We start from the raw sequence: 26,089 nt of genomic DNA, 5'->3' as shown, positions 1-26,089 counted from the left end.
CCAGACATTTCGTGGCAGAGAGTGAAGTTCTTCGCACTGCCAGCAGAGGGCAACACGCACGCAAGGGCGGTCGAAGAATGCGGAGGGGCGCTGGAGGTCCACCTCAGGGTACTAACTAGCTTTGGGACAGAGTTTGTAGACCTTCTGGACGAGGAGTGAATCTCATGTTCTTGGTTTTATTTACAGACTCTATAAAGCTAATCATATCAACTATAATTTGAAGCAGGAAGTTTGTACCTGACATGTCACATTCTCAAAAGAACCGTGAGGAGCTATGATTTCCATTCTCTGAAGAAGAACGAACTGAAACTGAGGAAGGTTAAATCACGAGCCCAAGGTCACACAGTGGGAGCAAACAGGGGCACTTAGGTGGTGCTAGGTGGCCCTGCTTGGGGGGTCCTGCTCCTCTGGCTCAGTGTGCAGCCTGCAGGCCCCAGGCCCAGCCTCTTCCTTCCGGCGCCCAGCAGGGTTCAAAGGAAGGGTGGGCGGGGAGCAACCCCCCGCCCCCCAACCCCCAGCCTCCTGTCCAGGCCAGATGCCTTTGGGGCCCGGAGACAACGGCTGGAGAATGGGGCAGCCATAAACAGCGTCCTGGCTGCGGGAGGCTGTAAAACTAGCGGGCTGAGGCTGGAATGCACAGGGATCCGGGAAGGATTTTCCGCAGGGTCTGGCTGATAGTATCTTTGGGGCCCTGGGGTCAAAGGGGAATCTGCCTCCCTTCCCTCCCTTAGCCCGTGGTCCTGCAGCCCTGGTACTGTCTGTAGATGTTCATCTTGTGTCTGTCTCCCAGACTCTTTGCTGGTTCGCAGGAATAAGGTCCCTATTTGAGCTTGCTGGCTGTGTGGCTTCTTCGCCTTGGTTCCCTTCCCTGTGAAACGGGAACCATTGTAACCACATTTATCAGATCTTAAAGCACGCAGGACGTGGTCTCGCTCACTCTCAATTGTTTATTTATATCTAAATACCACTGCGTTCGAAATTCCTTTTCTGTAGAGGGATCAGGGCCAGTGAAGAGTACTTCTCTTTCTTATCACAAACTTTCCTGGGATCCCGGGGGCGGGCGAGGGTGGGGGCGGGGGCGGGGGATAGCAGTTGGATGGACGAGCCTAAGAACCCGTTGAAGCTGGACAACCTACCTGCCAACAGGCCGGGCTCTCAAACCTAGCTCTCGCAGGAGAGACTGCTACGCCACACTTGGCCAGCAGGGGGCAGCAGACGCCCGGCCTGTAGCACCCAGAAACGGTGTGCCAGTTTGACCAGTCATTGGGTGGTTAAGGCTGAGGAAAGCAAAGAGAGAACAGGCCGTGCGAACCGCAAGGTCAATGCCCTTACCTCTGAACCTCTGTGTGTAGGTAGACTCCAGGTGAAATGCATAGAGGTCATGTGTGTCTTAGAATGCACCCAGCCACCAAGTCATCATCTTATTATGGTCAGAGGGAACTCAGATTGTGTGATGGTCCAATGCCTTAATCTTGAGATGAGGTAGCTGAAGCTGGGGGAGGTCAAACTGCTAGTCGAGGCTTGCAGCAGTTTGTGTGTACATCCCTGCTGCCTTTACTAGTGTGGTCAGTGCATCGGTCGGTATGAAGTATCAGTACAACAGCCTGAGAGTACACCCCAGGGTGCCTGCTGAGGATGCTGCTGCTGTCCTCCCAGCTGTAACTCTCCTGCCTCTGCCTTGGCTTTTCCCTTATGGTTCAGGTGACCTACTTTTATCAGATCTTAAAGCACGCAGGACGTGGTCTCGCTCACTCTCAATTGTTTATTTATATCTAAATACCACTGCGTTCGAAATTCCTTTTCTGTAGAGGGATCAGGGCCAGTGAAGAGTACTACCACATGAAGGCAAAGCACTTTCTTCTCTTGACTTTAGTGTTGGGAGCAGGGCAGGATATCTGGTAATACAAATGTAAACCTTGCCAGATGTAGTGGTTCATACCTTTAATGTCAGCAGCAAGTGGACAGAGATAGGTGGATTTCTGTGAGTTCAAGGCCAGCCTGATCTACATAGTGAGTTCCAGGACTACATAGGGAGACACTGTTTTGGAAAATAAAGAAGAAAGATCTCTCTCTCTCTCTCTCTCTCTCTCTCTCTCTCTCTCTCTAACTCATCATCATCCAGATTGTATCAAATCCACCATGTAGCTGAAGAAGGTCCTCTGCTTCCATGTCTTTTGCTTCCAAGTGAACCCACTTGTACCCACATGTACTACTATGCCTGTGATAGAACTTATGCCTAGGATAGAACCTAGGAATTCATACACGTACTATTCAAGCACTGTGCAAACTGAGCTCTGTCTTCAGGCTAAAGCCACTATTATTCCTATCATTATTATAGCTGACACTTGTACAGAGATTATTGCCACACACATCACATCATTTAATTATTCGATCCCTCAAGAGCCCCACAGGGGAGGCATTCTGACCACTCGCCCTCTATACACAAGACACCGAGGCTCAGGAGGGTCAAGGGTCTGGCCTGAAATCACACAGCCAGCCAGCCAGCCAGCCAGCCAGCCAGCCAGCCAGCCAGCCAGCCAGCAACTAGGTTGCCCTAACTGAGTACCAAGTTACAACCACACAGTGGTGATAACCACTTGATAACCTACCCAGATAAGCTCCAGGATGTTCATCAAATGCCAATCACTTCTCACTCATTGTTACCCTGAATTTCCAGCCAAATCCAGTGAAATATTTTGCAGAAGAGTGAATGGAAGCTTCAATCAATATGAAGAAGGAATGGGGGCAGGGACAGGGATAGGGCCAAGCTTCTCAGCCCGGCTGTCTGGCTCCAAATTGCTTCACAGTCTGCCTTTACCAAAGTCACAAGCACAGTGAAGTAGATTCAGAAACAAAACTTGGATTCCTAGGGCTGATCTTCCAGAGGACCCAGGTTCGATTTTCAGCACCACATGGCTACTCACAGTAATTCCAGTTACAGGGGATCTGACACCCTTTTCTGGTCCCCCTAAGGTATGCAGGTAGTATACAGAGTTATAGGCAGGCAGCCCACAGACAGACGACAGACACACAGACAGAAAGACAGACAGACAGACAGACAGACACACACACACACACACACACACACACACACACACACACACACATCCTGGATTCCTGGCCTCTTTGATGCGCTTGGTGGTATCTGATATTCTGAGAAGGCAGGTTTTTAGACGAGGCTAGACACTGAGGTCATTGGAAGCAGGTTGTCCTCCTTCCATCTTCTTGGGTCTTAGTTTCTTCTTTTGCTTCTTCCACATTTTCTGTTGTGCATATGTTCTCTGTCCTCTCAGCCTAAGCACCTCCTTTCATCTCTCAGCTTCCCAGATGGACTCTAAGTCACTTATTTTTAGCCTGTCTGGACCAGCTTGTAGGTGTGGCTTTGAATGACACTGGCTACCCTGCACCAATGCTCAGGCCTCCTGTCCATCCTGACCAGAATGATGCCATCATCAGCTTCCTGCAATTAAGCTTCAGGGCTGCCAGGCTTAGCAGGCAGCTCCTAGAGGGAATCGGTCACATGCAGGTCGGGAAGGGAATGAGTTCCCTAGTTCACCTCTGCATACAGCAGCCAGGTGCTGTTGCCTGCTCCCTGCCTTGGCTGGGGTGCCAGAGCCCCATTCTCCAGAGTTTTCCCTGTCTGGCCCCAGTGTAGCTTCAGGATCCTGGTGTCCTGGCCTGGAGTGAAGTCGGCCAGCCCAACTGAGGGAGAACCCAGGCCTGTTCCAGATCCTAGGGACATTCCACTCCACAGTGTCTGGGAGCCCTTCCTGTGGCAGATGCCGGGCTGGGCCCAGACTACTGGAGCCTCTGGTTCTGGGGACTGAAAGGGAATCTGGACAAGGGCCTCCACAGACAACTGTGGACAAGACCAGGGCTCTGGAGTGAGGTACTGAAAGTCCAGACAGTGCATGTTTCCTCTCTGACAGGTGGAGGCCAGCTTGGTGGGGGCCTGGCCTTGTTTCCCTTCCCCAATCAGCACAGCCTCTGAGCCCCTTAAGCCTGAGGTAACAAAGCCTCCTCCTTTTCCCCAGCATGGGTAGGTTTGTCAGGCAGTCCATATGGGGAACCAGTGTGGGTGTTCTCAGGCTAGGTCACCTCAGGACATTTCGGGGCCATCCCTAGCCATTTTTACCTGAGATCCTGTCCCATCTTGTCTACAGCCTTCTCTCTGCTGTGTGTTCATTTCTCCTCTTCCTTTCCTATCTCCTGTCCCCTTTCTCACTGTCACAGTCAGCTTTTAATTAGTTCATGTTGTTTTTTTTAATTTTTTCCCAGAAAATGTCACCATGAGCCCTTTTCTGGGAAATCCTCCCTGTGGTCTCTCTCAAGTCTCTCTTCCAAAGCAGCCCATAACCCAATTCATCCGTCAAAGGGGTGTCCCTGACTGTTCCAGCTCTGTCTGGTACCAACTTGTCACCGTCGCTCTCCTGTGTTTACTTCTCTTTCCTCTTCTGAGTTCCAAAATAGTTTTTATGGCTCAAAACAGGTAAAAGGCTAAAATAATCCCCACAGTGGAACCTTCTAGGTTAGATATCTGGAATAACTTCCAAATAATCCAGGAGAGTAGTCCCAAAGAGTATGGCTCCAGAGAGAAAGTGGTCTCTGGATTAAAGCCCCCACCAGGTTCCTTTTTGGCGTACATGTTCCACCCTGTAAGGATCCTCCAGAGAGAAAGTGGTGTCTGGGTTAAAGCCCCCACCAGGTTCCTTTTTGGCATACATGTTCCACCCTGTAAGGATCCTTGGCTTCCTTCATTCATGCTAGAAAGGACACAAAGCTTCTGGTCTCCTCAGGGCCTCACCAATGCTGCAGGCACCCTGCCCTTGCCCTTTGTCCCTGGTCTAGGACTCTTAAGTACTGTTCTTCCTCTATTCAATCATCTCCTTAGAACTAATAGAGTCTCTGGAGAGCAACACGTGTGGGGAGGCCTGATTGTGGGGTTGTGCCTATCTATGCATTCAGTAGTGTGGGAGTCTGAGCGTGCATAGTGGCTCTTGCTTAGCACTTCAGCCTCTGGCCTCTGTTTCACCTATCCTAGGCTGTGTCTGCTGCGAAAAAATCACAGAGCCCAAGCATGTGGTGGCATGTCAAGAGGGATACTAGCTCTTGAGGGTTCACTGATCTCCTGCTGTCTGCTTGTGGCCTCAGGCCAGCTTGACTGATCACCAACACACCCACAGGGTGCTAAGCCAAAATTTGTAAATTACCCTTCCTTGAAGGCATTTCAGATGGCCTTGGGGATTCACAGTCTGTTTATGATTCCTTCTAAGGGCTCCTGGGATCCCCCCACCCCTGAAAGATCTCAGCAGGGGAGAGGTACAGAAGAATAGAGCCCATTGCATGCCTGTGGCCAGTACCTGAGCCCTCACCCTCACCACAAGCTGAAGCCTTGTTTGCTTGTTTGTTTGTTTGTTTGTTTGTTTGTTTAAGATGGATGTTCTCTGTGTAGTCCTGGCTGTCCTAGACTAGGCTGGTTTTGAACTCACAGAGAACTGTCTGCCTCTGCCTCTGAAGTGCTGGAACTAAAGGATGGCACCGAGTAGAACTTTGACATGCTGAAATCTTTAGGACTGTATGCCGGATATGATACTTCCAGCTTGTAATCTCAACACGTGTAAGACAGGAGGATTACTTTCAGCTTGTAATCTCAACACGTGTAAGACAGGAGGATTGCAGCAAGTCTGAGACCATCCTATTCCTTTGGCCTCAGTCTCTTTCCCTCAGCGCTGGAGTCACACGTGTGCAGGAATCACCAAAAATCAATCTAATCTCTTGAGATAGATGAGGAAACTGAAGCCCAAGAGGAGATGTGCCAAAGGCCAGTGGCTATGAAAACCCAAGGCGTTAAGCCTTGTTCTGCCTAGCCCTGCCTCAGAGCTCAGCCACCTCCTTGCAGCAGCCCAGGTCTCATAACCAGGCTGGGTGAGAGCAGCGCCTCCGGTCCTGGTCTTGTCCTGAGCGGCCACTAGGGGGCTCTGGGACCAGCTTTTTTTCCTCCTGTTTTCTGGTGCTGCGAGAACCTCTGCGACTCTGACACGCAGAGCTTCTTTGCACCTCGGGTTACCTCAGCTTCTGCTCCCGTAGCTGCCACCGAGTGGCCTGTACCATTCAGGACGCTGTCAGACCCATGCAAACTTTGACTTCATCTTACTATCCCAGAACTCTTTCCTTGTCTCAGCCAGCTAGTCCTTCCAGTTGTCTACCTTCCATTTCAACTGCAACTGGGAGAGAGAGAGGAGGTGGTGGACGCTGCCTCCTCCTCCTCACAATCCTCCTGGTGCTTCTCCCTTGCCCTTAAACCGGTACTCTTCTCCCTCTTCTCCTCGTCTCTTCCCACTCCCAGTCTTCCATCCAAGACTGAAAGCTATTCTTCTCTTGCCTACCATCCCCCAGAGCACTAGAGTTCTGGCTCTGCTCTGTCATTGCCTCGAAATAGAATATCAGGGGAAGATGTAAGCTATGCACCAGGAAGGACAAGGCCATGAACTACAAGGTTTGGTGAAATGGAGGAGGCCGAATGCAGGAAAGTGGTTTGTTCCTCTGGAGCCAGCCTCTGGCTCTGCGGGGTTAAGGAGAGTACTCCGTGACCCACTGGCCCCCACCTACGTTCTCTCGGGAAGCAGAGGGGCAGTGGCAGTCCAGTTACCTGCACTGTGCATCTTTGCACCTCGGACAACAATGGACACGCCGGCGCCACGAGCGCACGAGCCTTCTGTCAGGGTTAGAGGAAGAAAGCAGCTTCTGTAGTCAGTCATTCGGTGTGCCTTTGGGGCTCAGATGGCCAGATAGAGCCGCAGCCTCCCACACAGGGGTGGGCAGGCCTGCTTGCGCCCGGGGGCTACACAGTATCACAACCGGACCGCAGCACCCTAGTCCCAGCGAGGAGGTGACAACCCTCTGCCTCTCTCCCATTCTTCTTTCCAAGGTCGGGAAGAGGACAGGAGGTAGATGCATCCATTTCTCAGGAAGACAAACTGGCTAGGTGTGTGTGGTGGCGCACACCTGTAATTCTAGCCTTAAGAGCTGAGGCTGGAGGATCTCGGCAAGTTCTAGAACAGCCGAGGCCACACTGGGAGACTCCATCAAACAAACAAAGCCCAAACCAATCCAAACCATACGGGAAAACCAGGGCAGGAGTGACTAGGCCCAGCTGGATCTGCTCCAGCGGGGGTCAAGGCTCACTCCTCTCTGATTCCGAGCTCAGCTGACCCAGCCCCCAGGGCTCCGCCCTCCCGTTCTGCCCCGCCTTTTCTCTCCTTGCTTTGGGCTCTGCTCCTCTTCCGTGCCTTCCTGACCCACTCTCTTCTCTCTTTTTTTTTTTTTAAATTCTATTTATTTATTTTATGTATATGAGTACACTGTCGCTGTCTTTAGACACACACACCAGAAGACCCACTCTCTTCTCATAGCCCTAGTTTCTCGTTCCTTCCTTCCACCTGGCCTGCCCTTCCATGCTTCTTTGGGCAAAGGGACCATTTAGGATACAAGAAGGCGTCCCTTGTATTCCTCTGGGGTGCGCCCCTGCTTGGCGCTTGGAATACTAAGAAGATCTGAGTCTCACCTCTAAGTGTGTTCTGGGAAGGTTGAAAACAGGATGTGCCGCCTCTGCCTGGTGCTGGGGGTTAGCGGTGTTGAGGAACGTCAGGGAGGGCTTTCCAAGAGAGGTGACTATTGATTGGGTTTTGAGGGATGCGCTAGAGTTTACTTGGTTCATAGTGGGCGTGTGGAGAAGGCACTCCTACTGGAGAGACCATCATGGGTTAGTCTATAAGCTGTGCAACCCCTGTGTCGCGTCGTCCTCTGGTGACAAATCTGAAAACGACAGTTTTAGAGGCCATGGAGAAGGCCAGCACTTGAGGCTTGTGTAACTAGAGACAGCCAGCTTCATGGAAGATGGTAGCTGCTGTTGGGTTAAACAGTGTGTGTTGGGGGGGGGGGGGGTGAGAGAGCGAGCGAGCGCCAGGGTCATAGAGGACTGGAGGCCGCGCAGCCCGGGGGAGGGGTGGCTTTAATCAGAGCAGGGGTTATTTGTGCTGCAGTGTAGTGTGACTCCTCCAGGATTCACTGGGCGTCTTTCTCACGCCCACCCTGCCCTTCCTCACCTATCCAGGGCTACTTGGGCCTAACTGAAGTTCAAGGCAGGGTGGGGTTTGGGGGACTGCAGAGGCCGAGGGGAGGAATGGGAACTAGGACATGCAAATGAGATGCAAATGATGCTCGACCACACCCACCCTCTGGGGCTCACTGAGCCACACCGGTGCCTCTTAGTAGTTGAGCCGGGCAGCCCTTGGCCTTCTCCAGCCCCAGACGTGCCTTACGCCCTCCTGCACTGGCGGAGTCCGGGGAGATCCCTACGCTCGCAGAGATGTCTGTTTCCCTGAGCCAGGGCGAAGGGCAGGCTATGAGGTGCGGTGACTGGGCCGGGGTCACAGACAGGAGAGACCGGAGAGCAGGCGCGGTGAGCTCTTGAGGCAAAGACCCGCAAGAAAATCAGAGAGACGTAGACTAGAGCTGCATCACCCCCAGGGACCCCGGCCACATTCCTGCAGAGCTTTGAGTGACATAGACAGGCGGGAGGGCTCGCTCACATGCCCGCCGGAGGACGTGCAGCTGTCTCTGCCTCTCGGCTGTCTGCCTGTCCCCAGCCATAGTCCCTTTGTCTGTCCAGCGCTTTGTGTGTTTCTCCCTTTGTCTGCCCGCTTCTCTCCCATCCCCCTTTCTTCCTCCTCTGCCCGCTGTCTGTTAGTCCAGACACCGTTGTCTGTCCCTGCTCTCTGCTTCGGGGCCTTGGGTCCTGGCTTCGTTTCCTATGGAGTTCGGGTCTCCATTTTCTCCTTTTTAGGGTGAAAGGCAGCCGTCTGCCTTCTAACATGTTTGTAAAATTCAAGACTGTGGGCAGGTGGCTGTATTTGGACTGCTCTGACTTTGTAACAAAGGATTTAAAGCATGTGAGAGGCGACGTGGCTCTCTTATCTTCCAAGGACAAAAGAAGAAGAAAATGCAGCATGAGACACAATGGTTAGATATTCAGAAGGACTTCCAAGAAGTAAGGTGTAGTTAATATTAGAAGAGGACCACAGAAGAGGTTAAATGATCACCATCATACTCTTCAGTAGGAGGATGGGCAACAAAACCTAGCCACTTCAAGAAAAGGCAACAGGGACTTGTACAGGGTACACCCCACCTGCACAAGCTCTCAGATTGGGAAGGGGCATACGGCAGCGGCGGTTCCCCACCTTCATCCGGCTTCCTAGCATCTTCAGCTCAGGACCCCGACCAGCCCCCCGCCGCTCTCTGAGAGATGGCTTCTGGGGATGGAGTGATGTATGGAACACAGATAAAATGTCAGCAGTTCTAAATGGGTCCGGAGATGCAGCCGTGGGGGGCGCGCGGGGTCCCACCCCCCTCCCCGTGAGCCCCGCGGCCGGAGCCCAAATGAGGTTTTGAAGAGGAGCCGGCGGGCGGGGCGGCGGCCGGGCGGGGCGGCGGGCGCTGATGTATGGCGGTTTCATAACTTCCTCGGTATTAAAGGCGGGTTCACGCAGAGGGCAGCGCCATCAATCAGCGGCCTCAATGGGCTGGGATCCTCCGCGAGGCGCGCGGCTGCGCGGCTCGGCCGGCGCGGGGGGCGCGGGGACCCTGGCCGCACCCAGGAGGATGTGCGGGGTGGCCCGCCTGCACGGGCTGAGGGGCAGGCTTTGAACGTGAAGTTGATCACATGCAAATCGCATGCAAATGTATGCAAGGGAGCTAGTGCTGCGGGGGCCCGCTGCTCCAGCGTCCTCCCTTCTGGGCGAGGGCTGGGGTGGGTTTGTATCCGATTCTACCTAGTGCCCAGGGTGCTTGGGTTCGTCTTCATCCTGGCTGTAAGGGGGTGAGGGTGGGGCAGTTCTCGAGGCCACTCTGCCCAAGAGATGTGACCAGAGAGTGACAGGAACATATTGAGTGTTGGGAGAGGCCCTTAACCCGCTGGGCAAGGAGCAGAAGGTCGTTGTGGCCTGTGACTTGTGCCTGGTGTCCTCACTGACAGGTGAAGTAGTATCAGCCTAGGAGGGAGGCTCTCCCTCCAGGAAGGCTGGGAACCACAGCCAGCATAGGTGGCAGTTAGGCCTCCCAGGTCTGCTCTGATACTTTTTTTTTTTTTTTTTTGACACAATGTCTCATACGTTGCAAGCGGGATTCAAACTCACTACGAAGCTGAGGATAACCTTGAGTTCTTGATGCTCCGGACTCCACCTCTCACTGGTATTTCTGGGTCTCAGGTGTGAGCCAAAAGGTCTATTCTGCTATTTCCTTCTTCGTTGCTGAGGGTAGAACCTAGGACCTGGAACCTGCTAAGTCAGGGCTCCCCTCTTAGCACCATCTCAACCCAGCACAGGAATTCACTGAGCATACACTAGACACAAGGCTACACCCTGGAGAGAAGCAAGTGCCAGCCTCCAGTAACACACAGGCTGGCAGAGCCTTGAGCCCTAAAGCACCAACAGACATATACTGAGGGCTATCGGTTCCAAATGTCACCAGCCTGGTGCAGGCAAAGAGGGAAAATCCTTCCAATGGAGTGGGTTAGGGGCTTGGGAAATGAAAAGAATTTCAGGTCAGAGACAATAGTGGTGTGGCCGTGAAATGCTGCATGGGGAGGGCTGGGAGGGAGGTGAATTCAGCTTGAAGCACTTCTGTGGTGCCGGGTGTGGGAGGAGACTCAGAGATCAGCGGCTCTTGCTGTCATGCTTACACCATTCTATAAGCCGTGGAGTGGATTATAGAGGTGAGGAGAGGATTATCTGTGTGTTCCAGGATTGGAGGGGGAAGGTGTTGGGGGACACCACATGGGACTGGGGTGATATGGGCAGAAAAGGGAAGACAGGCCCAGGGAGGCTGTGGAAGAAGGCTGGTGACAGAACAGGATTAAGTGTGGCCTTCAAGTACCACAGGAGGGCTCAAGTCTTCCTTTGTGTCTGGCTGGCTGTGGACACAAGCAGGGTGTTTGGGTGATGGCTAGGTGGCATGTTGGGTCTCAGAGCACCTTCCCACTTGGCTTAGTGGCCTTGCTTCCAGGCTGACTGCCCTTCCTCTAGCTGCTCAGCTCAGCTCAACTGTGGGAGATGTTCTCAGCTTGCAAAATCTAACATCTATTTTTCTCACTCCAAGTCCTGGGGATCAGTCTCCCAACCCCAAACACTGTCTGTTTGATGTCTGTGTGGTCCACTCAGGATAACTGCTTTGGACAACTATAACACCACTCAGACAGATTATGCAGCTTCCTGCCCTCCTGAACATCTCCCACCACTGCATCAAGCCAAATTACTCAGTACCCCCTCCCCCAGCCCGGGGCTTTGATGAAATCCGATTAGTGAGAACTGAGCCTCACTGAGCTGACAGCTCCTCCGATAATTGCTTCCCAAGTAAGCAGTGTCCGCTCTCTAGCTTCCTACCCTCTCCTGGGTATCAAGGCATCCAGAGCCAGGAGACTGGGGACACCTGAGTTGTGAGATTAGGAAGCTGCCACCTGCCTCCAGTTAGATGGGTTTTGACCCAAAAAGTTGGCCTCTGTGGTCTTGGGATTGAGGGTCAGAGTAAAAGCCTTAGCCAGTGGAGGCTCACATTTCTACCTTCTCACCCCTTGGGCAAATCTATGTACCCATTTCTCTGCAGGACAGAGGAAGGTAAACATAAAGACTAGTGGCAAGAAAATGGCTTGATATGAACTCAGCTTCTCTGCTTCCCCAACTCTGGGAGGTAGGTGGGAATGGGGGCTTGGGGACCTGCAGGCAGCTTCCTTTAATCTAGTCTTCTATCCACCAGGCAAGCCAGGGAAGGTTAAATTCCTGAAGAACTGGAGAGCCCTGTAACAGATGCCTTTGGAGGCTGATCAGCCTTTGAGAGTTCTGAGCCAGAGTCAAGGACAAGCTGTTGGGGTGCAGTGGTCTGGGTTCCCTTACATACTGGGCTTGCCCTCCTCTTTTCCAAAGCAGCATATTTTGTGGGTTTGGTGTCTGCAGGAATCAGTTCTCTCCTTCTACCTACCATGTGGATTTTGGGGACTGAATTTAGGTCATCAGGCTTAGTTAGCAGCAGGCACTTTTACCTGCTAAGCCATCCTTTTCTGTCAGTGTTTTTGTTCTTGTTGTTGTTTTGTTTTTAAAACAGAGTCTGGCTCTATAGCCTAGGCTGGTGCCAAACTTGTAACCCTCCTGCCTCAGTCTCCAGTGCTAATTTTATAGGTGCATGAAACCATACCCAGCAAAAAGGGCATTTTTATGTGCTTGCTAATTCCTCCTTATTGCCTTTTTATGGACGCGCATGCATGTGTGTTTGTGTGTGTGTGTGTGTGTGCATTCAATGAAATAAGATCCAGGACTTTATGCATGCTAATCTGTAGTTTCACCACTGAGCTATACCCTGCCCTCCTTCCTTTTTCTGACCTTTCTTTCATCTAATCTCTGGACCTTCAGAAACTGAAAGGTACTCTGCAACCCTGAGCTCCCAACCCCCACACCTAACTTGGGCAGGGTGTGGTCTCTGATGGACTCTCCAGGGATGAGTTGGCTAGTACTGTACTGTGTCTTTGTGTCTGGCCAGGAGGTTGAGGGTTCAGCCCAGCAGCCTCTTGCAGGCCTGCTAGTAGCCATAGCAACCTGTGTGACTAACCTTCACGGGCCTTAAAAAAGCACTTTGCCAGTTAATTTATCACAAAAGACAAAGAGATTCAAGGATTGTCCCATTTTACAGCTGGGATAACCGAGGCACCGAGAAATGAAGCAACCTGCCTGAGGTCCCCATTTGTAAGCCTAGAGCATGACGGCAGATTAAGCCCTGGTTGCAAACTTAGGTTTCATTCTAATCACTCACGTTTGCTGACCTGGCTGGGAGAGAGGGGATCAGAGCGTGAAGAGAAAGCTCCAGAAAGTCCTTTGGAGTTCCCCAGGGAAGTGGCCAGGTGACACCTGGTACCCGGAGAGGGGAAAACGTGGCTTGCATTCATCCAATGGTCAATTTTAAGCTTTGTGCAGCCGTAGCATTTGGCTGGAGAAAGGCTGCCTGGCCTAGAAATCTTAGGGAAGCAAAGCTAGCTCCCTCAACGGCCGATAGATGGCGCTCGTGGCCCAACACAGCAACCCGTGCAATCTGCGGAAACCCGAGGGAAACAAGAAAGCAAGTTAACCCTTCTGTACCCAGGAGACGAGTAGAGGCTTCGAAGCCTTAGAGGCCGCTTCACAGCTCAGGACACACCTGCTAGCTCTTCCTTGGTTGCAGCAAAAATCTACTGTCCCCCTTGTCTCACAAAGCCATCAAACATTGTCAGCCTGTCCGTTGGAAGCTTCTGGAGGGTCAGGAGACTAGGGAAGGGCTATGCCCACCTCTCATCTCTGGGTCTCATTTTTAAGAATCCTTAGTAGGGCTCCATTCCCACAGTTTCTAAGAGAGTGAAGGCAGATGCTGAGGGGTATAAAGACCAATAATTGAACTGAGGGTGGTGGCCCCCATGGGCCTTTAATTCTAGCATTCAGAAGACAAAGTAAGGCAGATCTCTGTGAGGTCAGCCTGGTTTAGGTCGTGAGTCCAGGGACAGCAAAATGAGACCTTGTTTCAAAACACAACAACAACAACAACAACAACAACAACCCCTGAAGCAGGAACAAAAATCCAACTGCAAGGGTTGGGCAAGCCAAAAAACTGTGGAGATGGGGGTATCTGAATGGACAATGGAGTCTATAATTAATTCCTTCCATCCTTCTACCAACTCCCTTTTTCCTCCTTTTCCTTTTTGGACAAGATTTCACTTAGCTCAGGCTGGCCCCAGAGGTGATATATACCAGAGGAAGTTCTTGAACTTCTGATACTCCTTCCTCCTCTCTCAGAGCTGTGGTGTTACACACAGCCTCCCTCCTCACCAGGCTCTCAGGATTCTTTTTTTTTTTTTTTTTTAAATTCATTTTATTTATGAGTACACTGTAGTTGTTTTCAGTCATGCCAGAAGAGAGCATTGGTTTCCATTACAGATGGTTGTGAGCCACCATGTGGTTGCTGGGGACTGAACTCAGGACCTCTGGAAGAGCAACCAGTGCTCTTAACCGCTGAGCCATCTCTCCAGCCCAAGGATTCTTAAATAATAAGACAACACTATGGTGAGGTACTCCCTCCCTTATTTTTGTTTGTAGACAGGAAAATGTGCAGATAACAGAGATAAGTCCTGTTCTAGAAGGTTACTTTTATTCACTGTAGAGGAGGAAGTAGAGACATCGGGGTATACCCAGGGAAGACAGAGGAACCTAGAGGCAGAAAGAAAGCCATGGAAGAGGTGATGGACACAGAGGGAAGAGGCTGCTGCACACTACAGCTCAGCAAATAATGGGCAGCCTCTCGGGAATACAGGTGGGTCCTCACCTTGATGCTAGAGGTCACTGTTCACAACAGCTGCACCCACTGCTTTTATCTGGACACTAGAGAAGGTTTGGGAAAGGGATTGTGTTCTGGGTTCACTGGTCTTAGCACCCATTGGGGATGAGAGCCCTGGCTTTCTCAGGAAAAAGAGTGGGGAAGGCAAGGAACCCAGAAGATACCTATCCGTGAAAGATTCCAGTTGAGTGAAAAGTTCATAGTCAGCAAACAGAAACGTCCAGTTAGACAGGAACAAAGCAGGGATTGGAATGGCTTTGGAAGTCAGTGCTGAGGGGATAGATAGGTACAACTGGGGATTAGGGTTTGTTGTGGGGAAGGCTTCCAGGGAAGACTGTTATAGGAGAATTTGGAAAGATAGGATGTGTTATTTTTATATGTTTACTTCTGTTGGCCAGGGGACACCCAGAGAGTTGGTAAACAAACAAAAATCTGAGGTGTGAATTAGGATACCGAGTCAGGAAGATTCTCCTTACCAACCTGGGTGGGCACCACCAACCTGTTCAGAGTCCAGTGTGACAAATGACTAAGGAAGGGTTCTCTCTCACTGTGTAGCCCAGTCTGGCCTTCAACTGATGGCCACTCAAGTGGTTAGATTACAGGTATATGCCACTGTATCAGGTGTACTAGCTTCCAATCCTGCCTCTTCAGACTGGGCCATCCACCCTCTGCCTTCAGACAAGATTCGAGACTTGTCTCAGCCTTGGTTCTCAGATCTTTCCATCTCCAAGGCTTCTATTAGAAGCTGATCTGTAGAACCACTTTGGACTCGGACAGAACTACATAGAGGGTTTTCCTGTTTCTCCGCTTTACAGATAGCAGGTCCCATAGGACTGTGAGCATATTTCCACAATACATCTCCTCACATAAATAAAAGGATGGTTTTCATTTTGCTTCTCTGGAGAAACCCAGTCCAGGATACAGACTGGCAGTTGTCAAGACAAGAGAGAAACAGATTAAAACGGTGAGGCTGTGGATTTGGATGTTAATATTAACAGGGATGTTCACTGTCAAAGAGCTGGGTGCTGAGAGAAATGCCTTCATGAATATTTGTTTGGTTGTTTTGTTTTGTCGATACAGGGTTTCTCTGTGTAGCCCTGGCTGTCCTGGAATTCACTCTGTAGACCTGCCACAACCATCCGGTTGCCTCCTCGGATGTTATGTTATGTACACAGTTAGTGGCCCTCAGAGGGCTGCAAAGATGATGTCTTATAACTTGGCGCAGCAGGAGGTCTGGGAAAGGTCTCTGGTGGTTGAGGGAATGGGGCTGGCTGGAGAGTCCAGATTACTGTGACGTCGTGATTTAAATCATATCATTAAACTACAATCCCCAGTGACCCGTGGAGCTCTTTTAGCGAACTTTCCGGGGATTTGGCATTTCCGGCGGAAGCGGACGCTGCTAGCCATTCTTCTTATTTAAATGTTGTTGACTACGACTCCCAGTGCCCTCCGCGCCAGGACGAAGAAAGGAAGCGGAAGCTGCATGGGGAGCTTGTGCAGGTGAGGGAGTCGGGCATTGGATCTCTGTGAAGGGAGGTGGGGGCTCGCCGGACTCCGGAGGGGTGTCCGCGTTGTGACGCCAAGGCTTACAAGGGTCCTCTATGAGCCCTGCAGCGCTGTTTTGATTTAAATGCTGTGGATTCCTGTACCGTCTACAAGGGACAGCAGCTAGCTAGTGGCTTGGATTCTAATTTTTATTTTAGGTTTATTTATTTATGTTATTTTATACATATGTCTATTTTGTCTGCCCACCAGAAGAGGGCATTGGATCCTATAGGACTACAGTTTGACTATTGCAAGCTGCTTTATGGGTGCTGGGAATTAAACTCAGGACTATTGAAAGAGCAGCCAGTGCTCTAACCTAATGAGCCTCTATCCCACGGTGGCCTGGATGTATCTCAGGGTTGCCCTTTGCTTTTCAATGTAATTTGAAATGTGTGACTTGTTTCTTAGGCTTCTTGGTTTTTGGGTTTTTTGTTTTTTTTTTGTTTTTTTTTTTTTTTTTGTTTTTTTTTTTTTTAAGAAAAAAAAAATGCAGATAGTCCAAGTTGGCTTCACCCTTGCTATGAGTGAATGCTCCTGATCTTCTGTCTTCCAGCCTCTACCTCCTGAGTGCTGAGCTTATAGGCACGTGCTTCCATACCTGGTTTATTGTGCTAGGGATTGAACCCAAGGCTTCATTCATTTTTGGTAAACACTCCACTGAATTGCAGCATCAGGCATTGAGCTTATGGCTGTTTGTGACATTAGGGAGGACTGTCAGACCCCGGTTAGAGCCCCTTTAATGTTTTGTCCGAGATAACAAAGCTCAGATTACACTGTATTTCTGCATGCTTATCTGTCCTCTTAGCTCTTCATGGCTTACCCAAACCCTGTCTTACATTTTATTTATTTCAGAGTTATTTCCCCCAACATGCAAGGTTCTCACAAATATTTAAGAAATAAACAACTGCTGGAGCTAGATTGACGGACTGTGTGGTTCCTGTAGGGAAGAGCCTTAAAGTGACTTGTGCAAGAGAACCTTCTTAGATGTCTTGGCTGATAGGGCTCTTGCCACCAAACCTGATGACCGGTATTCAATCCTCAGAGCCTTCACAGTAGAAGAGAACCAGCTCTCAAACGTCATCTCTTACCACATGACATGTGCAAAGACATGCTTGCTCTCCCTAGTTAAAAAAAAAAAAGGTTTAAGAGAAAGAACCTTTTAAGAGATAAAACCAGGACTAGCATTCAAGTTAGCTGACTTAGCCTGTGGCACTGCTGTGTGATCAACAGTGAAAATAAGCTCTTGTCACTTCTGTGCATGCCCATCCTTGCTGTCTTTAGCCCAAAGCAGACCCGTCTTAGACTTGAGAGAGATCACTGTGCTGCTTTTTATAATATTGGTTCTACACAGGGAAGTGCAAAGCAAGGTCCCAGAAAACCCAGTTCACCACCGTCCTCAGCTTTCCAGAATGTCCTGGGAGCCCGTGTGGACAAACCAGCTAAAGATTTCTGGCCTGCTATGGTGACACATGCAGGTAATCCCTAGCACTTGGGAGACTGAGGCAGGAAAAAGGCCACTAATTTGAGGTTAGTCAGGTCTACATCTTGAATTTCAGGACAGACAAAGTCATGTAGTGAGACTTTGGCTCAAAACACATAAGATAAAAATAAAGTCTAAATGAAAAGAGGAGGAGGAAGAAGAGAAGGAAGATGCAGCAGCAGAGTCAGTGTCGACTAGTGATGTAGCTTAGTGATATACTGTTATTACTATCATCATTCTTTCATACTGGGGTCGTAGGTGGTAGAGAGGAATCCATCAGTAATGGTTCATTAAGGATCAGGGCAGCTCAGTAGTAAAGTCCTTGCCTGACTCCAGGGTTCTACCCCTAGCAAAAAGAAACAAAAATGATTTGTTTGGAGGTAGCTTTAAACAAGACTGATATAGTGGAAATGGATATCACTGGGCAGGGGTTGGTGATAAAAATCTAGGACATTATAGGTGTGGTAGAGATAGCGTAGAACCTGGCTTCTAGGCTTCCTTATTCTGGTTGGGGAGACAAAGGGTGAATTCATGAAGAAGCCACTAATTCTGGCAGTACCCAGTGGCTCTCAGCCTTTACCTGCACATCTGACTCACTTTGTTTGAGATACATATGTCTTGGCTTCACAGCCAACCTCCCTTTGTGTGATATGCCAGGCAGTTCATTGCTCTGTTAGATACCTGAGAAAAACAGCTTGAGAGAGGAAAGGTAGAACCTGGCTCACAGTTTCAGGGGTTCCAGTCCCTGGCTGTTTGGCCTCATGGCTTGTGCTGAGGCAGAGAACATCATGTGCAAAGGTGGGTGTAGGGCAAAGCTGCTCATATATTAGCCAGAAAGAAGGGGTGTGGGGGTAGAGGGATCAGGGCCAAGGTACACCCTTCAAAGACACACCCAAGGGACCTCCAATGAGGCCTCACTTCCAGTAGCCTGTGCTGTTAGCATCCTCGTTTATCCAGCCATCTCTGATAGCTGGAGACCAAGCCTTCAACATTTGATAATCCTAGCTCGTGGGGGTGGGCTGGGGTCTGAGGAATGTTTCAGTATACTGAAGAGGCAAAGTTTACCAAGGAGGTGGTTTGAGCTGCATCTTGAAGGATAAATATAAACTGGATGTGTTGGGTTACCCTCTTGCTTGGCTGCTGTTTGATTTCCTGGTTAACTCAAGGATCATATTTGCTTGGGTTTGTAGAAATGACTTGTGTAAAGTTTTGGGAGTTGGGGTAGGAGAAGCATTTTGAAAGTAAGTGGAATGGCCAGGGAGAAGCACCGGGTGTGCATAGGAGTGTGAGAAAGAACGGCTGTTGCCATTTAGAAGGCTAGCTGCCAAGCTTCTTCCCCTCTTCCCACGCATATGAAGCTCTATGAAGTGGGTATTATTATCCTTAGTATTCAAATGTGAAAACCCAAGGCTCTGGCCATGGTTGCATATCGTGTAAGAGTCTATTCAGAGTCTGTGTAATCATCCTACCTCTGAGGATTCTTGAGTGTGGGAAAGAAGCTGGGCTGGGGTTAGGGGCTTGTAGAATTAGTAGGGTGGCTCATAAAACCATCTAAGGCAAGATGCTATGGGTGGTTAAGAGCATAGTGTGAGTCAGATAGTGTGGGTTCAAATCCCAGCTTCATTACTTGCTAACTGCATGACCCTAGGCAACTTGCTTGATCTTGTTAAGCCTCAGTCTCCTGGCTTGTAACATGGGAGCAATAATACCCACCTCATGGGGTTGTTATGAAGATCAATGAGGTGTACCTGGCGTAGAGCAATTGCTTGCCACCTGGAAGCTGCTGTAATTAGCCTTCCCAAGTCTCTGGGCTGTGGCTTCACACCTGCATCTCATTTGTCAGCATAGTGTTTCCAGGACACGTTCATCCTGGCTGCACTGCTTTTATTAAGGATGACATTGGAGCGAGAGAGGATAGCAGTAGATGTGTCCTGAGAGTGTAGCCTGGCCTGCTGCAGGCTGCAGTCCCAGCTCTTGAGAAGTGGAGGCAGGAAGATCAGGAGTTCAGCTTCTTATCAAGCTTGAGATCGGTCTGGGTTACCTGTGACCCTATCTTAATAACTAAGAGAAGGGGCTAGAGATGATTTAGTGCTTAAGAGTATGTACTGTTCTTGCAGAGAACCTGATGAGTTCCCAGAACCCACCTAAGCTCCACAACTTTCTATAACTCCAGTTCCAGGGGAGTCACAATGCCTTTTCTGGCCTCCTTGATTACCACAGATATTTAGTGTACACACACACAAATAAATAAATATATATAAATCTTTTTTGTGGGGGTTGTGTTTTTTTTTTTAAGGATTTATTTATTTTAGTACACTATTGCTTTCTTCAGACACAACAGAAGAGGGCGTTGGATCCCATTACAGATGGTTGTGAGCCACCATGTGGTTGCTGGGGATTGAACTCAGGACCTCTGGAAGAGCAGTCAGTGTTCTTAACCACTGAGCCATCTCTCCAGCCCGGGGGGTTGTGTTTTTTGAGACAGGGTCTCTCTGTGTAGCCCTGGCTATCCTGTAGACCAGGCTGGCCTCCAAACTCAGAAATCTACCTGCCTCTGAAGTGGTGGGATTAAAGGCATTATCATAATGCCTGGCACAGTTTTCTTTTTAAAGAATTGTACTCTCCCCCGGACACACACACACACACACACACACACACACACAGACACAGACACACACAGACAAAGAGGAAAAATTTTATTAAGTAGACATGCCTGCTTATGTAGGTTGTAATCCCATTTATTTCAGTGGCTGTGGCAACAGGATCACAAGTTCAGGGCCAGTTTAGGCTACACTGTAAATTCAAGGCTGGCCTGAGTAACTTAGTGAGACAGCCCCCATGCACCCCACCACCCCACCCATCAAAATGTAAAAAGGATTAGCACTGTAGAGCCCTTGCTTAGCATGGTTGAGAACTCAGGTTTAACTCTTAATACTGAAGGGGAAAAATGGAGAGAGGGCAGAGAAAACTAAGAAAGAAAATGTCCTCAGTGTTCGGCATGGCCTAAGAACCAGTGGTTCAGACCTCACCTGATGGAAAGTTTGAGATGGGGGTACTGTTATGGTTAAACCTGTGCCAACTTGACAGATCTGAAATCATTTTGGAGATGAATCTCTGGGCATGATCTGTGAAAGAGTTTCTAAATTAGATTAATCGAGATGAGAAAGCCTGAACTAAAAATGTGTGGTACCATCCATGGCCTGGGGTCCTGGACTGTCTTAGGGTTTCTATTGCTGGTATAAAAACACCATGACCAAGAGCAACAAGGGAGGAAAAGGTTTGTTTTAGCTTGCTGTTCCATATCACAGTCGGTCATCAAGGAAGTCAGGACAGGAGCTCAAAGCAGGAAACTAGAAGCAGGAGCAGAAGCAGAAGCTGTGGAAGTGCTGCTTACTAACTAGCTCCCATGGCTTGCTCAGCTGCTTTTTTTTTTTTTTTTTTTTTTTTTTTTTAAATAGAAACCAGGCTCTTCAGCTCAGGCACTGCCCACAGAGCTCTTCCATGTTAATCATCAATCAGGGAAACAGGAGCTTGCCCACAGGCTAGTCTGGTGGGGGCATTTTTCTCAATTGAGGATCCATCTTCCAACATGACTTTAGCTTGTTGACATAAAAACTAGCCAACATAGCATAAAAAAGAACTCTTAGCTAGGGGTGATAACATACACCTTTAATACCAGGTAGAGACGTGAGGAGCTCCATGAGTTCAAGGCTAGCCTGGCCAGCATATCAAACTCCAAGCCATCCAAGGTTGCATAGTGAGAAGTGGTCTCATAAAACCTCGGAGAAGGTAGTTCAGGAAGAGAGACAGATACAGTTGAATATAGGCATCCATTGCTTTCTGAGTTTTGACTACAGCTGTAATGTGTTTTGCTCCTGTAGCTACGACCCACCATGATGAACTGTACTCTCTGAGAGCTGAGATAAACCCTTCAATTTGCCTTTGCAGATACTTTGTAGCAACAAGACCAGTAGCTAAGGTAGGATACTTGGTGTATCAGAAGGGGGGAGTGCTCTGGAGGTGGGGAGCAAAGACATCTTTCATTACTAGGAACTTGAGTGAGCTTGTAGTGACTGACAGGGTTTCCTGGGGTTTTTTCTGAGCCCAGGAAATGGCAGTAGGAGCTCCCAGCTAGTATGGTTTGGGGTTAAAGGAAACGCTGTCCACTTCTTTTCCAGGTGACAACAGCATGGCTGTGTCCCAGACTTTCCCACTGGGGCCTACCCATGAGCCTGCAAGTGCTCTGATGGAGCCTCTGCCTTGCACTCGAAGCTTTGCTGAGGGCTTCCTGGAGGAAGAGCTTCGGCTCAATGCTGAGCTGAGCCAGCTACAGTTTCCAGAGCCTGTGGGTGTCATCTACAACCCGGTGGAATATGCTTGGGAACCACACCGTAACTATGTGACTCGCTACTGCCAAGGCCCCAAGGAAGTGCTGTTCCTGGGCATGAACCCAGGACCTTTTGGCATGGCCCAAACTGGGGTAAAGGCCTGGCTTCCTCTGGTGGGCGTTTCTGAGGTGGATGTGTGCCTGTGTGTGCTAGGAGAAATATGTAATTGGCTGGGACATGGGTGGGTCACCTGCCCCATCCCCTGCAGGACACACACTGGCTCCTGTGGTCTCAAGCACTTCTCCGTTCATAGTTAACCAAGCACATTAACGGTAGTTCCGTTTCCCCTGTGAGCTTTCCACTAATTGCCTCTGAGAGCCCTTTCTTCCGTCATCCTGCCCTGTACCTTACCTTGCCGGATCTCCCGTGTCCCTAGAGTGTGGTTGGCGTCAGGAGAAGGGCTGGGACTTCTGGGACCCCAGGAAGACTGACTGGGGGTGGGATGGGTGTATAGGAGCTGCAGGGCATTCTACGGGCAAGTGCCTGGGTCTCCAAAAGGTTTGGAACAGAGCCAGGTTTAGGGCTGCCTGCTTTCCCTGAGAGACCAGGATGAGTGACTGCTGTTCAGTAGGGGTGTGTTGCAGATGGGAGAGGTAAAGAAGCCTCAGGGCAGGAGGCTCAATCGCTTTTATTGACCCCAACTGAGTGATGAAAGGTGATCAATGATGATCGATGGAAATGACAGCCCAAGGCCTGGGGCAGGCAGGGTACCCAGAGATCAGTGGTCAGCTCGTCCTATCTCCTTTTACCCTGGCAATCTGTCTGTCATCAGTATTAGAATCATCATGCCCTCTGTAGGGCCAAATGCTCCAGTGTTCTTCCCAGTGGTCCCAGGAGGCACACATTTTCTTCTGGACATGGTCCACGGTGGGAAAAACTGGAGGAAAATGGACAGAGGCAAACTACAGGGTAGAAAGGCCTTAACAGATCTGTGGGGGCAGTCATGATCATTATGGCAGGTGGAAAGGTAGGTAGAACAGGTCAGATCTCCAGCCTGAAGCCCCTTATGTTTCTCTCCTTCTCCCACAGGTACCTTTTGGGGAAGTGAATGTGGTCCGGGACTGGTTGGGCATTGGAGGCCCTGTGCTGACCCCTCCCCATGAGCACCCTAAGCGACCAGTGTTGGGACTGGAGTGCCCACAGTCAGAGGTGAGCGGAGCCAGATTCTGGGGCTTTTTCCGGACCCTCTGCGGACAGCCTCAAGTCTTCTTCCGGCACTGCTTTGTCCACAATCTGTGTCCTCTACTCTTCTTGGCTCCCAGTGGACGAAACCTTACCCCAGCTGAGCTGCCCGCCAAGCAGCGGGAGCAGCTCCTGTCGATCTGCGACGCTGCCCTCTGCCGGCAGGTGCAGCTGCTAGGGGTGCGGTTGGTAGTGGGGGTGGGGCGGCTGGCAGAGCAGCGAGCTCGAAGAGCTCTAGCAGGGCTGACCCCGGAGGTGCAGGTGGAGGGGCTCCTGCATCCATCTCCTCGAAGCGCACAGGCCAACAAAGGCTGGGAGGCGGCAGCCAGGGAAAGGCTCCAGGAGTTGGGGCTGCTGCCTCTGCTAACGGATGAGGGTTCAGCCAGGCCTGTACCATAGAGACCCCAGTCACTGATGCACAGGTCTTGCTGGGCTCCATGTTGCATTCAGCCTACTGAGCTGTCCTCTAATGGCTCAGGGTGGGCAGCTCTCCTGCTGTCTTCCCCTTCCCTTAAGCCTGCACCCTTTTGTCTCCAGTGTCTGCACAGCATCAGCAGAGGGGTCGAGCCTGTGCACTCTACCTACCACGTCCTTGCCTTGTGTGCAGCGAGTCCTAAGTCGTGATGTCTGAAGTTGTATTCACAGTTTTGGAGGAAAGATTGTTTTCGTTTCAATCTTTCCTGTTTTGCTTTTTATTGGCATTACGTTTGGCATTACATCGTGTACACTAGGAAAGTTCTCTAATGCCGCTCTACCTCAGCCTTTTTTGACACTAATTGTACATATTAGTGGGGTTTAGTATTATGTTTCAACACAGGCATTCAGTGTACACTGATGGGGTCCAGCCTCCTTTGTCAGTCCTCTCCACACTTCTTTCCCAGGCAGTGGGCAATCCTTCCAGGATCCCTACTCACCCTTACAGAACATCTGGCTCCTATCCTTCCAGGGACTAGGACAGACATGTTGAGAATGAACTTCTTAGCCAGCAGTCCTGGAACACTCCTGTAATCCCAGCACTCAGAGGCAGGAAAATCAGGAGTTCAAGGCCATCTTCAGCTACATACTGAGTTCAAGGCCAGTCTGGAACACATTAGTCTCTGTCTCAAAAATAAAGTAAATAAGTAAAAAAGTGAACTTATTCAGGGAGACCACAGCTGAATTGGGGGGAGACTTCTGTGTGGGAGACTAGGAAAGATCTAGATTTTCATCCCTCCTCTTTTTTCCCTCCCTGTAAGGCCTATGAACTTAAAAAAAATATATTTATTTATTTATTTTGGTTTTTCAAGACAGGGCTTCTCTGTGTAGCCCTCACTGTTCTAGAACTCACTTTGTAGACTAGGCTGACCTCAAACTCAGAGAACTTATATTTAAAAAAAAACTCCCTCTGTTTTGTTTTTTGTTAATGTCTATTTGTTTTTAAATTTCAAGACCAGGTCTCATTGTGTGGACCAGCTCCATTTTGACCTCATAAGAAATCTGCCTACCTCTGCCTCCTGAGTGCTGGGATTAAAAAGACGTGCCACCCTGCCCCACCTGCTTATGAACAACCTCTAAGCACCAAGATCCTTTTTTTTTTTTTTTTTTTTTTTTTAAAAAAAGGGGAGTGCTGCCTCCTGGCACTGGCATGAGGTCTGAGGATCCACTGAAAGAACACTGCAGAGAGCTTTGCAAAAGGCTGGCATATGGTCCTCACTGCACACTCTTTCTGCCCGCCTCCCTTCGAGGTGGGTTATCAGTGCACTACAAGGGAATTCCCTGTTCACTCTGAAGACCTTTGCCTATAACCCCGATGGAGAAGGACCAATGTTACAAGAAACTCAGCCTCTGAGTTTTCAGACTAAGCATTAAAGACTCCTAAGCCTTGTATGGGTTTTCTCCTCTCTTGTGCACTTCATTGGTGGGAGAATGATTTTAGGATATTTCCTCCCTTTTCTTACCCATTCACTCTTTGCAGAAACTTTTCTCAGGTAGCTTGGGGAGGGGTGACAGAGACTTCTGATTGCCCTAGCCAAGAATGCAGGGGTTTTGGTAGGGGCCTGTCCTGAAGTTCATTGGGCACTGTTGGGGACAATAGGGAACTGGCATCTTATCTGTCTCTTTAGTGGTTGGTTGGATGATCTGTGGTAAGAGCTGGAAAGTGAGCCACAGTGAGAGCAGGTCTTGGAACCATCGTAATGAAGACATGTGGTCTCCTATCTCCTGGGGTTCAAGTCACCTCCAGCATTCCAAAAATTAGTATATTTCTATCTCAGCTCCAGAGAGGGAGACTAAATCTTCGAGAATTTCCCAGTGATAGAAGTGTCGTAATTATTCATGTTGGGGCCTCAGAGCATTCCAGGATTTGTTGAGCTTTGACTCAGGATGGAGGCCAACCCTCCAGAAAGACCAGCCATATGCTTTGAGGGTTGGGGCTCACCCTGAATGCCAGGATGGGACAAGGAGAGAGACTGAGTTCAGCCAGATGGCCCATGGTCTCAACCAGCGATACCTCTACAGTGACTCTGACTAGCTCTCTGGACACTGAGTTTCTGCTAAGCTTGCTGGTTGGTGAACACATGTATATGTGTGGGGCTTTTTTGGGGGGGTATTTGGTGCTGGTTTGTGTATTCATTCATTCATTCATTCATTCATTCATTCATTCATTCATATGCTCTGTGTGTCATTTTGGAATTCTGGGCATTGAGTCCAGGATTTTGTGGATGGGTAGCATGCACTGCTGTATCACTGAGCTACATCCCCTGATTTGTATTTGTGATAAATTGTAATAAATAAATAAACACAGTGTTTCTCCTCCAAGTTTTGTTTTGCAAATTACTGAAGCTGAAGAGTTTCTGGGAACTCCTGGTCTGAAGTACATCTGGTATCTGAAATGAAATCAGCCATATTGGGGTGGGGGGCTCCCTAAGCGGGTAGAGTCTGTGCAGACTCTGGGTAGTCACCGTCAGAACCACCTCGGGGCATCACACCTTCATACACTGTGGTCCTGGTCTGCCTGCAGTTACTGCTAAGAATGGGTCATTGTAGTAGCATTGTGGATGCTATGGAGGTGAAGTTGCGGCATCCTTGCATGTTTAGCTGAGGTGGTGAGGAG

The 26,089-nt window shown here is 49.7% G+C and overlaps 1 protein-coding gene across 5 annotated transcripts; it reads left to right on the top strand.

Moving 5' to 3' along the window:
• The first annotated feature begins 10,879 nt into the window (after nt 1–10,879).
• Smug1 (single-strand-selective monofunctional uracil-DNA glycosylase 1) lies at nt 10,880–25,794 on the top strand. 5 transcript variants are annotated; one of them, XM_076912187.1, is made up of 6 exons: nt 10,880–11,742; nt 15,219–15,367; nt 15,738–15,903; nt 17,300–17,423; nt 21,607–21,773; nt 22,846–25,794. In XM_076912187.1, the coding sequence occupies exons 2-6, from the start codon at nt 15,282–15,284 to the stop codon at nt 23,395–23,397; spliced, it is 1,095 nt and encodes a 364-aa protein (XP_076768302.1). In that variant the 5' UTR covers nt 10,880–11,742; nt 15,219–15,281; the 3' UTR covers nt 23,398–25,794. The 5 variants fall into 5 exon arrangements, with proteins under 5 accessions (XP_076768302.1, XP_076768301.1, XP_076768304.1 ...); XM_076912186.1 differs by having other exon boundaries at nt 11,070–11,742; nt 21,607–21,908; XM_076912188.1 differs by lacking the exons at nt 10,880–11,742; nt 15,219–15,367 and adding an exon at nt 21,310–21,407 and having other exon boundaries at nt 15,870–15,903; nt 21,607–21,908.
• The last annotated feature ends 295 nt before the right edge of the window (nt 25,795–26,089 follow it).

The sequence above is a fragment of the Arvicanthis niloticus genome, chromosome 13 (assembly GCF_011762505.2).
Source record: "Arvicanthis niloticus isolate mArvNil1 chromosome 13, mArvNil1.pat.X, whole genome shotgun sequence".
Taxonomy (NCBI): domain Eukaryota; kingdom Metazoa; phylum Chordata; class Mammalia; order Rodentia; family Muridae; genus Arvicanthis; species Arvicanthis niloticus.
The sequence above is the reverse complement of the archived record's forward strand: the minus strand, read 5'-3'. Positions and strand labels throughout refer to the sequence as shown.

What these genes read in the sequence shown, in the direction of transcription:
- Smug1 (XM_076912186.1), top strand. Translation starts at nt 15,282, where the DNA reads ATGGTTTTCATTTTGCTTCTCTGGAGAAACCCAGTCCAGGATACAGAC. An exon ending in GAGAGAAACAGATTAAAACG is followed by an intron (nt 15,368 to 15,737) that starts GTGAGGCTGTGG and finishes TACAATCCCCAG; the next exon opens with TGACCCGTGGAGCTCTTTTA. An exon ending in TGCTATGGTGACACATGCAG is followed by an intron (nt 17,424 to 21,606) that starts GTAATCCCTAGC and finishes CTTCTTTTCCAG; the next exon opens with GTGACAACAGCATGGCTGTG.